The sequence below is a fragment of the Cyclopterus lumpus genome, chromosome 5 (genome assembly GCF_009769545.1).
Source record: "Cyclopterus lumpus isolate fCycLum1 chromosome 5, fCycLum1.pri, whole genome shotgun sequence".
Lineage (NCBI taxonomy): Eukaryota > Metazoa > Chordata > Actinopteri > Perciformes > Cyclopteridae > Cyclopterus > Cyclopterus lumpus.
The window spans coordinates 18,232,788-18,247,623 of NC_046970.1; the positions used below are offsets into that span (position 1 = coordinate 18,232,788).

The 14,836-nt window shown below is 40.9% G+C and overlaps 2 protein-coding genes across 4 annotated transcripts in view; both read left to right on the forward strand.

Moving 5' to 3' along the window:
* itga7 (integrin, alpha 7) overlaps window positions 1-9,651 on the forward strand; it is a 32,473-nt gene extending 22,822 nt beyond the window's left edge. For 2 of the 3 annotated variants that reach the window (XM_034533391.1, XM_034533393.1), the window contains 16 exons: window positions 4-99; window positions 234-295; window positions 567-736; window positions 1,384-1,533; window positions 2,341-2,456; window positions 2,701-2,887; window positions 3,006-3,080; window positions 3,202-3,281; window positions 3,378-3,455; window positions 3,807-3,909; window positions 4,060-4,269; window positions 4,844-4,960; window positions 5,093-5,206; window positions 5,807-5,905; window positions 6,198-6,323; window positions 7,853-9,619. In XM_034533391.1, coding sequence (XP_034389282.1) covers window positions 4-99; window positions 234-295; window positions 567-736; window positions 1,384-1,533; window positions 2,341-2,456; window positions 2,701-2,887; window positions 3,006-3,080; window positions 3,202-3,281; window positions 3,378-3,455; window positions 3,807-3,909; window positions 4,060-4,269; window positions 4,844-4,960; window positions 5,093-5,206; window positions 5,807-5,905; window positions 6,198-6,323; window positions 7,853-8,008 — 1,939 coding nt within the window. In that variant the 3' untranslated portion in view covers window positions 8,009-9,619. Of the gene's footprint in view, window positions 1-3; window positions 100-233; window positions 296-566; window positions 737-1,383; window positions 1,534-2,340; window positions 2,457-2,700; window positions 2,888-3,005; window positions 3,081-3,201; window positions 3,282-3,377; window positions 3,456-3,806; window positions 3,910-4,059; window positions 4,270-4,843; window positions 4,961-5,092; window positions 5,207-5,806; window positions 5,906-6,197; window positions 6,324-7,852 lie in introns of all 3 variants that reach the window. The other variant, XM_034533392.1, reaches the window with a different exon arrangement.
* A 2,486-nt stretch (window positions 9,652-12,137) lies between these two features.
* Window positions 12,138-14,320, forward strand: npffl (neuropeptide FF-amide peptide precursor like). Its single transcript, XM_034533591.1, has 3 exons — window positions 12,138-12,284; window positions 13,077-13,192; window positions 14,200-14,320. The coding sequence occupies exons 1-3, from the start codon at window positions 12,138-12,140 to the stop codon at window positions 14,318-14,320; spliced, it is 384 nt and encodes a 127-aa protein (XP_034389482.1).
* The last annotated feature ends 516 nt before the right edge of the window (window positions 14,321-14,836 follow it).

Below are 14,836 nucleotides of genomic sequence, written 5' to 3' on the forward strand. Positions count from 1 at the left end.
AAGGTCTCGGCCAGTCATCCATGTGATCAGAGATGTATCTATCGACCCTCAGTTTATTGATCTGGAACAGTACAACTGCAAGGGCAGAGAAGGAGTCTGGTAAGAACTGATCGTTTAACAGCTGCCAATGTATTTTTCCCTATGATTGTTTCTCAAAATAATGTTGAATTTCAATCTAAGTTAGTGTTGTAACAGATTATGATTTTTCGCTCTCCACCGTCTGCCTTGTTTAGCATGGAGGTCAAGGCCTGCTTCACCTTCACGGCCCACCCAGAGCACTACTCACCACACATTAGTAAGTCACACCTTGCTTTTCAAGACCATTTGTGTTTGTCTCTCATGTGGGAGTCATTTCTATTTACAGTGGAAAGTAACCTTATCTGTGGGGTTACGTCACACTTTATTTTGATTAAATCGCAGCTGTGTAATACTGTACTCCCTCAGATGGGGGGTTCATATATGTTTGGCCCCGAGTGAGCTCTTTAAGTGCTCTCAGTGTGCATTCTGACATTTTTCAATCCCTCCATCTCTCTTCATGCATCGCCCCTGTTTTTACTTCCTTAAAGCACTCGTGGTGCACTTTGAAGCTGACACAGAGCGCAGGAAGTTGGGCCTCCCGCACCGCGTTAACTTCCTGGGCCGCAGTTCCTTGGAGCCGGAGTATACTCAGATAGAAGAAGTGGAGCTGCATCGGCAGCGTCACCCTGTGTGCACCACTGCTACCTTCCAGCTCCATGTCAGTAACTTAGTTTAGACAATAACTGGTGGCTTTTGGTCTTGTTTTTAGTATTTTGTTTTACTCTTGTAGCAAAAGATGGCATAATGGAACAATTGTACAGATAGATTACTATCCACCTTTTGAGTTTCAGGGCATTAAGCAGTTTTTTAGAGCAATCAACACACAGGTTAAATATACAGTTACACACACAACACTTTCAAAGATGTACAAACAGTTATGACAAGTAGACATATTACATTATATCCTCTAGATTCAGATCTTATTTAGCAGCAAATTTTTTGGTCTGTGTTTTAATCGCCTACTGGAGGGCAGAAGTTGATATCTTCTTTTAAGGCATACAAGGAGATACTGTCTGAGCATGCTCTTGAAGCTGTTTGCTTGAAAGGAGAGTGCCTCCGGTTGGCACTTATTACAAATACATTATATATGAGGAGTCCATGATACAGTGGCATCTATCAGAGCACCCATATTTTTATATGAAGACTTGTTATTTTATGATCTGCCTCTGGACTGAGACTGGAATCAGGAGGAATAAAACAATACTTTCCTCTGTCTTATTAGTATTATCATACACCACAAACAAACTCTTTGACCAAACCAGTTGTTTGGTCATTAATCTTTTTTTTAATCCTCTGTCCATGCAGGAGAACATCCGTGACAAACTGCGTCCGATCTCATTGGCGATAACCCACACCATCAAGTCTGTGCCACCACGCAGACACTCAGGTGCCAAGAGGCTGGAGAAGCTGGCTCCGGTGCTGAGTGTTTCCCCGTCAAACACGCTGCACTCTGAGGTCTGTAACCAACAGGAAGCTGAAGTGTTTTATGGCCAGGATTAATTTTAATGGGCCACACTTGTCCGAAAATGACCGTATAAAGTAGTGGAGATACATGAAACACATTCCAATCAACATTCTTTTCTGCAGTAACTCAGGTTTGTCAAGACAAGTTAAAGCCAAAAGGTATGACATGTAAAGCATATATAGTTGGACATTTGATTCTATTAACAACATAAACATACAGAATCATACTTGTTGTATAAAAAGACCCTGCGTGGTTTGATTCTGTTAAAAGAGAATGACCTCACATGTACCTCAGTATTGCTGCAGTGAAGATCCTTTACACATAGTTTATGATTTGCATAAAGCACACTTACTTGATGTGTTTTTAAATCAGCATCCTTTCCTGAAGCTTTATGCTGAATCACCTTTTTACCTTCTCACACACGTATCCACTGGCTGTATCCATGGTTTTTCATCCCTTGCAGTTTTTCTCCCTTTGAACCTCAAATATCTGCTGCTTAATCAGCATTTCAAGCATAATGATGCAGACGTGTAATGCAATAGAGCTACACAATGAATTGGTTGATTAGTTTCTTGATGATGGTTCAAAAGAAATAGTAAAAATTTGGATGAAACAAATAAGCCTAATCAAAACAAAAAAAAAGAAATGTAGCTTTCTTGTTCCGGAGGAACTGTGCGAAGCTGGAACTTAATTTCAGCATTTACATCCAACTCAATTCAATCTTGTATTATAAAAGCTTAACTAGATGTTTAATGCGCTTTATGATTTAATAAACAACTCTCGTTGACCCTGTGAAGGTGAACTTCCTTCGAGAAGGATGCGGCAGCGACAAAATCTGCCAGAGCAACCTGAAGCTGAGCTACCAGTTTGGAACGCGACCCCTGACCTCTGACCTCTTCACCCCTCTGCCAAAGTTAGTGTCTGATGAGCCCACTCTGTGTCAGTCGGTGGCAATGATGATGTGAACTGTTTTCTGAGAGACTGTTTCCGAGCAACCTATATCCTAACACAAACAATTATGTGTATGTGGTCAGAAAATAATGTTTCTTAAATTCATCTTTTGGTGCCAGTTGAGGTTAAGGTTCACCTTTTAAAGACTCTATACATGGAATCGGATGGATTTATTTGTGGTGTTTTTCCCCACTCTCTCCGTGTAGAGATGAGGATGATGTGCAGGTGTTCTCCCTGTCAGACCAGCGGTTGGTGGTGCTGGAGATCAGTGTCACCAACATACCGTCCGACCCGCTGCTCCCTGAAGAGGACGGCGATGACGCCCACGCTGCTCAGCTGCTCATCTCCCTTCCAAACACTCTGTCGTACGCCGGCTCCAGGATCACACAACAGGTTGAGATGAAACATTTATAATTTCATGGCGTTGAGGTGACTTCATGAACTAGAAACTTGTCTGTTTGAATTTCTGTTTTTGGTGATAGTATTTGTTTGATATCCCAATTGACTTTAGATGAGATGCCAAGCGAACCCGAATGGCTCTCAAGTTGAATGTGACCTGGGAAACCCTGTGAAGCGAGGTAATAAGGTACGGAAAAAAAACAGTGTGAATTCAGTTAAAGCTTGGAAGACTGTCAGGATTATATATATTTTATATTTGGTTTTTTATTTTGTATTTTGCACTTTTTGTGTTTGTGTTTCTTTTCCAGCTGACATTCTCCATCAACTTCGGTACATCTAACATCACAATTGAGACCACTGAGTTGACTGCAGATCTCTTATTGACAACGTAAGCCCTCTGCATCTGTTATTTAAGTGCAGATATTTGACTCGTTCATCCCAAATAAACGTTGACCACAGTGTTTGTTTTTGTTTTCGTCCTCAGCATCAGCGAACAGCCTGAACTGCCACCAGTCACGGCTTTTGCTAAAGTTGTGATAGAGCTCCCTCTGTCTGTCAGTGGGTGAGTTAATCCTTTTAAAATAGTGTCACATATATTATCTATCAGCATGTTCCAACTTGTCATTGATGTTACACTAAGATATTTGAGATAAACTGAGCATCATTTTATACACTTGACCTCACATAGTTTGAAGAATTGGAAATGAAGTTCTGTGGGGTTTAACAATGTCCATGCATGAGTTTGAGTAAATAAGGTTCATCTTGCTCTCCAGTAGTTATGAGAGACGTGCTATAATCCCATTCTTGCTTGTGGTCTTAGACTGTACTGCTATGTGCCTAGTACACTTTATGAAGCTGTGTGAGTGTGTATGCAGCTGCCCGGCCTCACTGACGTGATCGTGTTTTACTGCAGTTTTAGCCGTCCTCACCAGCTGTTCTTCAGCGGGGCAGTGAAGGGAGAGAGTGCCATGACCAGTCTGGAGGACATCGGCAGCCCTGTGGATTTTGAGTTTGTGGTGAGGAACGAGTGTGTGTTTGTGTGTGTGTGTGTGTGTGTGTTAAGGACCTCTGCATGTGAGTTTAGATTGCTGGCATGGCTACAGGAAGACACACATATTCTATATGTGATATGTCATATTTATATGTGATATTCTTTTTTCTGTCAGGTTGCTAATCCTGGCCAAGCTCTGCAAATGCTCGGCTCAGCCTTCCTCAACATCATGTGGCCTTACGGACTGGCCAACGAGAAATGGCTTCTGTATCCTGTCAGCTTGAAGTTTGAGGGCCACCCAGACACACAGTGCACCTCAACAGGGTCCTTGAATACTCTGAAGCTCCACAGCTCTGCAGAACCTCCACAGCCTGCCAATCACAAGGTAAGCAGAGCACGCTCTATTTTTGCCACACAAAGTGCAGTTGATCAATGTTTTTTGGCCTGAAAGGTTCCTTAAGATTAAACCTAAACGGCGCTCAGTTGCATACATGCTGAGATCTGTACACATCTTCAGTGCTTCCTTTCCTTAACTCACTTAGCCAAGGAATCACAGGTCCATCATAATTAATTATTCACAATGTGGGTATTCTGACCAACTTTTAGTTCAACCTCAATTTTAATACAAGTTTTTCTATTCAAGCAGGTATGTTTTAATGCAATAGAAAACCCCTTCATTAGGTCTACACTCTCTTATCTTATTCTCAGTGCTTCTGAGAATTCAAGGAGTTGCGCCGTAAATGTTACACGTGATTACAAAATGTAGAAATGTTACACATTTGTCAAATGACAAAAACACTCCTTTTCTCTTCGAAATACATTTTAAAATAAAAGTGCTTAGAAATGGAGAGCATTTGTGGACGCAGCTGCATGTAAACTAACACATGGTTGTCAAGACTTTTACATGTTTTATTGAGACTGATCTGTCTCATCCTGTATGAATGTGTCACTTCCACCAGGCTGGGCGAACGCGCCGTTCCCACCCGGAGGAGGTAGGTCAAGTGGCGACAAAAGGCAGCATGGGACGAACCACCCCAGCTGTGGCAGCTTCAGAGAGACGCAAGTCGCTCAAACTGGTAAGAGGGAAAGGGGAATACAGATCGAACAAAATAAAAAAATACTTTGTAGCTTCTGCTTTTCACTACTTTTCATAGCAGCTGTCTGCAGGTCATTTGAAAATCAGCTGACCTGTCATTTCTTTCTTCCAGGATTGTCTCTTGGGGTCGGCACGCTGTGTCCTCTTTCAGTGCCCCCTCCACAGCTTCTCCGGTCATGCTGTCCTCAAGATCCATGCCAGGCTGTGGAACAGCAGCTTCATAGAGGTAAACAAAACAAAGAAAAACTCTCATCATTACATCAGCACCTCACTGCACATTCCTCCCCATCTCAGCTTCAGTCCAGCTGTTACAGCTGCTGGCAGCTCTCATTGACTGCAAGTAAATGAACGATAACTACAGCATGCTCAACAAGAGAGCTTTGATGTTAAGGCAGTCAGCAAACTGTGAACACAGCTGCAACTGCCGTTTAACATGCAGATCCAAGAGTCATAGGAAATATAAAGCCAATAGATGTTTCCATTGAACATCCCATAACATGTTTGTTCTTCTGTGGTTTAACTTTTTTCCACATAAATCTAAATTTAAATGGGTCCTATTTTCATAGTTTTAGCCATCGCTGCTATTATATGTTGTTAGGGGTTCACCAAAAAGTGTGATCACATTTTATTTGCTGCAATATTAATATCAAAGTGAAGTGTGATAAAATAAAATAAAAAGGTTTTATTAGAAGAAATTACTGTTGTTTTGATTTTAATCACACAATTTAATTGCACAACCTTAAGCTGCATCTGAATGAACACAGCACCGCGCAACTCTGAACAGTTTATGTATAAATGTGGATGTGCCCCTTTCTCTGTCTGTCAGGAGTTTGCAGCAGTCAGTGCCCTGGAGCTGCTGGTCAGAGCCAACATCACTGTGAAGTCCAGCATCAAACACCTGCTCCTCAAGGATGCTGCTGCTCAGGTACTCGGCAGACGTCAGAAGATGGAGCATGAATCCTAACAAAAACACAACGGCACTACATTTTGTTCAGTGAATATTTGTTGGTGTCACCTTTTACACATTGCTATCAACAGTATAAAACGTTTAAGATTAATTGGCAATCTGTCCATTTCTAAACCTCATTTAAATACACATAACATCACGACAGGAACGAGTAACTGCCTCAGTGATTAATCACTATACGGTGTGGTGATATTTATCTCCTATTTTCCCTTAATTTTGCATTTTGATTGCATTCGTCCTTTCTCTCCAGGTGCCAGTGATGATCTATCCCGAGCCTGGTCTTACTGACCAGTACAGGATCCCCTGGTGGATCATCCTCATAGCCGTCCTGGCGGGCATGCTGCTGCTGACTCTGTTGGTCTGCATACTGTGGAAGGTAATGCATACACAAGGATAATCAACTGTCACTGCATTTTGTAACATACACAGTACCATAGGCCTTCTTGTTCTATGTTTCAAAGTCCCAGTCAAAGTCCATCAAACACTGTACAAAGATTTGCTTCATTTGCTTCAGATGCAGCCTATACATAAGAGGTTCTTCTATTTTAATTGACTTCATCCCTCTCACCCCACTGGCCATTACTCTGGCATTATGTCAGCACTTCCCATGGTCGTCCAATTATTTCTATCCGCTTTGTTCTGTCCTATAATCATTTTATTCCTTCTAGCTCACTCTCATCTGTTCCTTTCCTCTTTTGTTTGTCCTCTGTTTGTCATCCCTGTTGTTTTGTCTCCTCTCACTTCCACCTGGGGACTCTCTATCCTTAAATCCCCTTCCCTTTTCATTTCCCATTGTATTTCCAATCTTTCACTTCCCTGTGGTGGTCTGTTGTGCCCAGTGCGGGTTCTTCAAACGCAGTGAGCGGCGCCGGCACTATGAGACGGAGTACTACCGCGCCCATTTGGGGGTCCAACCCTCGGAGGTGGAGAAGCAGGCATCAGAACTATAATACAAAAGATATTTCACTCTGGCCTGCTCTCCCCTCCTCCTCTCCCTCCAAGCGGTAAAAATACTCACCCACGACTGCTTTGTTCCTGGATGCACTCTGGTGTGGCTGGTGGTGTTCATAACAGTGTGAAATATTACATCATGTTGGCACAATTAGTAACAAAAAAACAGAAAGGTGTGACATTGTGAGATGAGATGGGTTTCCTGAATGGTATCAGAGGCCAGCTGAACTGATGGATATTATTACATTTGTAACCCATCTTGGCAGAATACTTTTTTTTTTTTTTGTCTCTAGAAAACTGATTCCAATTATTTAGCATTGAACACCATCCAGCCATCTCCAGACATTTTTTAGCTGCCTGCTCTGCTGTGGTTTGTGCCTCTGCTGTTGACGTCACAGTTTCATTATCTGCACTTGGTTCATTCTGGCACCAGTCTATGGGGACTTGACTTACATCCCATGACCAACTGGCTTATTCAGATGCCAGAATCAACTTGTCATTAATATCAGCAGGGGCTTTTGTTCACATTAATGTGTGCTTTTTTTCTTAACGGCACTTTGTGTTGGTGTTTCAATGAAGGACACTCATAACGGATAAAAATGTGCAGCATGTGGATGTGCTTTCTTGGATGAATGTACCTTTTTATTAAAATGTTACTTTGACTGCACAAGGACATCAGTCAATCACTTTCTTTGTTTTGTCTATCTGTGAGGAACTATAAGATACTACTTATAGGATTGTATAAATCTATTACAAGGCGTGATATGGCAAAGTATCACACCTTGTAATAGTCTCTTATCTGGTGAAATAAGGGCAAACCATTGCAGGTGATTTGCTATCACATTATTATATATGACATCACTTAATTCTTTGTTTTTTTCCCTTTCCTTTCTGCCTCTCCATCCCTCTCTCTGCTATTCTTCCTACCTGCTTTCCTCTTTCCTGTGCCAACAGTGTGGCTTCTTCCAACGGGCCCACTACAAAGACAAATTGCCTCAGTACCACGCGGTGAAGATTCCTCGCGAGGACCGGCCACAGTTCCATACTGAGAAGTCAGGAGTTGTCCATAAAAAGGAATGGGCCACGCACTGGAGCGACGGGACCTCGTAACTTGCTTTGAAGCACTGACTCACTGAATTAATTCAAATCACCGTGTGTGGCACTCATCCTGTCTTTGCATTGGAATTAACTGACTAAACAAAGTGCACATAGACCGAGATCATGACATCGTGTGCACTCTGTACTGTGTCAGTACTTGCATATTGGTGGCCTGTCACACTGGGACTGGCTCTATACTTTCTCATGCTGTAGCCTGCTGATGGCTGGCGCTTGCATAGTGTATTTATACTGTGCATCTAAATCAGCGTGTTAACATGAATACCGAAGGTCAACAACAATTTATCAACAACAATCAGTCCAGCTGCTCAATATGCTTTACAGAAGGAGTGCTGATGCTCACATGGACTTCACCATCTGTCATCAGATCAAAGGAGGACAGAAAACCACAATTCAAAAACATGCATGAATGCACAAGCATACAGTATAATCTTAGATGCATACAGAGACTCTGGACATTTTTGACGAAAAAGCCACTGCCCATGACAAAAACTATTTTTTGCCTTAAATACTCTAAGACTGACAAATAATATGGGCAATGAAAGAAAAGCATTTTTTTTTAATAAATCTCTTTCTTTTAGTTAGCAAAGTTGTAAACATTGGGAAAGTGTTTACGATATCAGTTTAATAATATGTTGCCTAACTCTAAATGTGTAGTTTTCTGGGCTTGCTGTTTGCTCTGGAAATGATGTTTTTTTGTAAATCTTTATTCAAGGAAAAGAAATGCCTTTTTGTGTCAATATCTTTTTGACTTGTTGTTAATATTTCAGTTAAGTGTACTGTACATCAATAGTTTACCACCTGAGTGAACTTGAATAAGAATCATTTAAAAAAAAAAAAATATGACAGCCATGGCCACAGCACTGCAATTGCATGAAAACCAAATATCTAAGAAAAGCGAAACAATATTCAAAATACGGTCTGGCATTTGCAGTGTAAGCATTTATATTTCTTAAGCAAGGTTTAAAAGGACTATGTGTGAAAACATGGCCTTAAATTAAAACCTTTAATAATATGTATGATTCAATTAGATCATAGTTATGAGGTCTTCAACAATATCTTTATTTTTATTTTTGTTACTGAGAGACATCATAACCTTTGTATAACAGGTTGAAAACTTTTTCTCTGTATTATATTAACCCGCTTGTCGAACAGTACCTGTTCCTGGTCCTGGACTCCAGTCACACCAGCCAGGGTAAGATAGTACATTCATTTCAGTACTGACATTTCTAACTGCATACAAGTGCCTTATGGTAGAAGTGGCAGATCGTGAGCTACTGGTAAAGAACACAAGGCAACTGGCAAACTAGATCAGGCCGCGGCCCTGAAGCATCTGTTGGATACATGTAGACAAATACACTAAATGAAGACAGGAGAGCAGACTACTCGAGGAGCAGAACATGTCGGCAAGGAACCACACAAACTGTCTTTGGATTTAATTTGGGTCGATGAAGTGGCTGTAAAGCATGAAGAGTCAGCTTGTTTTTATGGTATTGCTGGACAATCTATTAGCTGCATGAAGCTCCTGTTGCTGTTCTGACCTTCCCCTATTTTGGGTTTTGATGTTGTCATAACTGAGTGTTTTATTTATTCTATGTTTTGCTGCACCGTTTTAACATTGTAAATAAAATTAAAGGAAACAAAATAACGTATAATTTGTTTTGTTGTCCGAAGAAATTTCCGCCAGTTGTGACCAGTTACTGATTATCCTGCAGTTCACTCTGAAAACACCAGATGGAGGCAAAAGTCTGAGAACTGAAATACACATTTGGGATTTTTTGAGTGAGTTTTAAACACCAGGGCCTGTGTGGGAAACATTTGCATATCCCTAATTGTCATGGTAATGTTGCCCATAACCCTGAGACATTATTAATGCGTCAACGAGAGGAGAGAAGTGCTGCACTACACAGACAAATATTACTCGCACATAAAAAAAGACTTTAACATGCATGTGCTTTTGGATGTACATCCTCTTGAAGAAAAAAAAAAAGGTATATTGGTGTGTTCCTGTCGAATGCAACATGGGAGGCCAGGCCCCCAGCCTGCGCTCTGGTTCATAAAACAACATACAGGTCAGCCGTATATATAGCTCGAGGTCAGATTGACCTGAGCTTTAAATCCTCGCTTCATTTCCTGTTCTAGCTGGCGACCATCAGGGAGATTATTCCACTTGTCGTACATGGTCTTTTAAGGTCCAGTTACAATCCAAGCAGCTACATTAATGAACCAGGTGGTTAGAACCAGGTGTTCAAGAGAGATGTTTGACGTCTGGACGTAAAGCATCGCTGACCATCTCCAGATCTGCGGAGGATAGAAGTGAATATAACGGGACAATGGAAGGATATGAAACTCTAACCTCCAGCTTTATGTTCGAAGACACCATATCCGCTGTTTACTTATAGGTGACTGATTATGTTTTATTGATATTTGATTGAATCTCAGCCAAAGCGAGTCTCAATGCTAAATCATATTACGACCATGTTAACAAACAACAAAATATGAAAGGCATCATAAGAGTGGCAGGGCTGTTGTATTTGATTGCGAGTCTAGGTGTTCGAAGAATAACCTAATCTTAAGCAAAACAGCACAGAATAAATAAATATGTGTACTTATCTTATCAGAGTAAGTGATCTTATTATAGTAATGAAAACTAACTCCCCACAGAATCATTCAGATGTCATCCTGGTTGCCATGGCAGTTAAACAGGGACAGTTAGACTGTGGGTGTGTTTGTGTGTTACAGTCTAAGCGGATTGTCACCCATTAGCTAAATCTGTTGATGTCTCATCCAGTATTGGGGAAGTGACTAATTATTACACACACACAAACACACACACACACGCACACACTCACACACACACACACACACACACACACACACACACACACACACACACACACACACACACACAGAGTCAAAGACAGTGACAAAGTAAACATATACAGCACTAATAAAGCCAGTGTCACTTTTACAAATGAAGCAGAAAATTAACAAAGAGAAGGAAGCTACCGTATTTAGCAAATGAATGGTTCCTTTGGGAGAAGCTTCTTTCTAAAGAAAACCTTAATAAGCATGTAAGCATAGGTGTTGATGACCCATAACGGTGCTATGGAATCACAGTGTGCTTTACATTTATGCCAATAACCGTTTGGAGAGAGCAGTGTGAAGTATCTTTGGTGAACCTTTTACATGCTCCTGATGATAAACCTAAAAACTATTTGCTTCAAACTAACATTAACATTAGTTAACACCGGTATTATACGCTGACTTGAAACATGAACTTGGACAATTTATCCTATTGCAAAATGATCCATATAGAATGGTAAATAAATCCAGCCAACATAAATCTGAGACACAATTAAGAAACAATCTCGGAGGCTGATCCTTCACTGATAAATGAATCAGTGGCATTATTGTAAACCAAGAGATGTGAGATGATATTCTTGAATGTATCCTTTAGTTTAGATACATTAGCTCTGAAGCTGTGTGCATTTCTTTTATTTCTGCTTTGTTTATATTCATTTTTTTCTGCTGTTTTGGGTTTATTACTCTGTTCCCTAAGATCAATTAGGTTGTGCGGTTAATATTGGCGCACGATTAAGTGTGCGATGAGTGTTCATCCATATTGTTTGTCCGCACATGCAGTTAGGACTACTGGGCAACAGGGCCTGGCGGATCAGGGTCCATTTGGTGGGATTTATCTGTTTAATAACTGTGAGAGTTGTGTTTCATTACCCTAAGGGCTACATAATAACGCACTCTGGCTCTCAGGCATCCCTAATGCTCTGATCCTGCTAAATGGACCTGGTTTAGTCTCATATTAAGGGGCTGGTTCATCCTCCATCCTGTCCCTTGTTCCCCTTTGTACAGGAGCATCTTTCTCCAGCTCTCCTGGGGGATTTCAGCCAGTGACCGCAAGGTGTATATAAGACACGGCAAGGATGTTTCCACCGTTGAAGTAAGCCAGGACCCTCACAAAGAGGAGACGCAACCCTGACCAGCACAAGTATCTCCTTTGTTTACCAGGAGCTGAGCCTTTTGAAGTCCACAACAGTAACCGGACAACCGAAATCCAATCGTCTGCCTCTGTCAACAGAATTCTTCTGACCTTCGGTTTGAGACCATGGACACAGCTGCGATGGTGACTCTTCTGGCTCTGGTTGTGGCGATGGCTGGCGTCAGTCAGGCTCTTCACATCCAAGGCAGTCATGACAAAAATGACATCCTGCCAGACTCAGAGGAGAACATGGCCAACCACCTGCTGGGGCTGGTGAGACAACAAACCACTCACACTTCACTTCAAGTCTTCAATTTAACCTGCTCTGGCAAGGAAATATACCATTAGAATATGTGTTATCTCCCATATAATTTATGTTTCATCCAATTTGCCAAACACTACTTGGCGTCTTAAAAAGCCAAATCAAATTCTCAGACATATCTCAGGCACACATAGTTATGTACCGTGTTTCTCTCGGCAGGATGTACATATGAACTGTCATGCTCTGCCACATTAGACTAAATGAAAAACTCACACAACCTGAAGTCTTGTCAACATTTTCAGAGAAGTCATGTCACTCCATGTGAGGAAGTACGTAAATGGGATTCGAGCCCTTTTATCAAGCGGGGCGAGCAACATTAAATAACTCATTTAGATTTCAGACAGTGTTCCTCGTCATGCAACAGTGTGAAACGCACTCAAATATATTCTGGGGGCAACAGACAGTCAGAGCACGGAAGTGGAGAAGGATTCAGATCACGGAAAAAAAAAAATGATACGGTTTTCCTTGTGTGTCGGGCAGAGACAGATCTTGGTTTTCCTTTGCATAAAGATGAGGGTGGATGGATATTTGAGTGGGCATGAGGTACATTTCTTTGCCTTTGTACACTGATATTTACATCTCAAGGTCTCTTTTCGCAGCAGGACTGAGAGTACCACCCCCTGGGGTTTGTGTTGCAACCCAAAATTGAATGCAGTTTGGGTTCTTGATGTTATCCCAACATATTCCTGTTCTTTTTAGTGTGAGGCTTTGCATTTGTTTATGTGTATGCTGCTGTGCTCCAGGAAAGTGAAGAAACAGATGACAGCATTGATGACCGTCTGCTGACCGCAGTGCTGAGAGCTCTGCTGCTCGGATCTCACAGAGAAACAAGGAACTCTGTCCTCCATCAGCCACAGAGGTCAGTGCACACACACATACATACACACACAACACACTCACGCTGGAAATAAGTTGTCTATAACACTGTAGCATTTCAACCTTTTGTATAGCAGTTTCCTATCAACACTGAGTTAAAACCAAATATTTATCAAATCTAGGAAAAATGTCACAAATGCAAGCACAGTAGGATCACTCAGGTATGTTTGAGTTAAAACAGCAAAAGGATGTTAGGGTTGCATGAACATTTTCTGAAAAAGGCAAATATTCATCATCTATAATTTAAATAGGCCTTGATTTTTGTAAGTATGAATGTACTGCAAGAGCCATGCAGTTAGGGCTGCAACTGATGAATATTTTCATGAGCAAATGATTTGCTGAATATTCTTTTGGTTAAGTGTTTGGCCTGTAAAACATAAAACATCGGTGAACAATGCCCATCGCAATTTACAATAATTCAATGTGATGTCATCAAAGTTCTTGTTTTAATCAGTTTAAAATATATAAAATAACCACATTTTAAAAGCCGGAACAGAAGAATATTTGAGATTTTGGCTTGAACATTGACTTAAATGATAATTAAATAATGGTCAAACAACTTATCAGCAACTGATTGAGGTCGGCTGATCCACATGTAGATACAATTAACCCAATTTGCAACTATTTTCCATATCTGAATGAACTAGTAACAAACAATTTTTAAATATCATGTAGTTAAGATTGTTGGTTCAGGACCTAACCAGTTATTTTATGGCAAAGACTAGATCATGTTTTTTTAACTGAAATTGTGGTCTCAGCCTTAAACTTGACGTCTTTTACCTTTAACTTCTTGCTTGGTATCGATACAGTTTGACAAACAGACCGAATGATCCTTTTCTGGTCGCAGCTTGTGAATTGTCCATGTTTATGCCTCATCAAAAGTGTGTGGTTGTTTCTACTGAAGGTCCGAGATAAAAACAAGTCTTTCCTTGAAACCATATGTTACTTTGAAATACATCAGTTGCTGCCCCTGTCTCTCCTCCCTTGCAGGTTTGGCCGTGGCTCCAGAGGGCAGGTAGTGTCGGAGGATCAGATACACTCCCGTGACTGGGAGGCTGCCCCCGGTCAGATCTGGAGTATGGCTGTGCCGCAGAGATTTGGCAAGAAATAATTCACGCATCAATGTCCTGGCATGAGGCCAAGCAGCGGGCAGCTGTGGAGGGACACAATTTGAATGAATATTTCTAAATAATATTCGATTTTTTCCATTTGGCTTTGTTTGACACGTTTAGTTAAAGATGACATGAGCTTAATTTGACTGTTTTTCTTTCGGATTTCCAGAAAAGCATGTTGATGGGCAGACCTCATTTATCCTGACTAGAATGTTATTATAGGACCAAAAAAGGGTTTGCTGTTATTTGATTGGTACATTTTCTGTTATTCTTTTGTTCTCTGGTCAAATAAATAGCTTTGAACTTGGAAAAGATACACTGTGTATGTGTGTGTTCAAAATGATCGCTCTTTAAAGATCAGGACTACAGTTGTGGAAATTGTATGAAATCTCTGTATCTGTCGGCATGATAACATTTTTTTAAAGGATATTTTATTATTTTAAAATACGGATTGGGGTTGTAACTAAAGATCCTTTTCAGTATCAGTTCATCTAGTTTTTTTTTTTTATACTTAA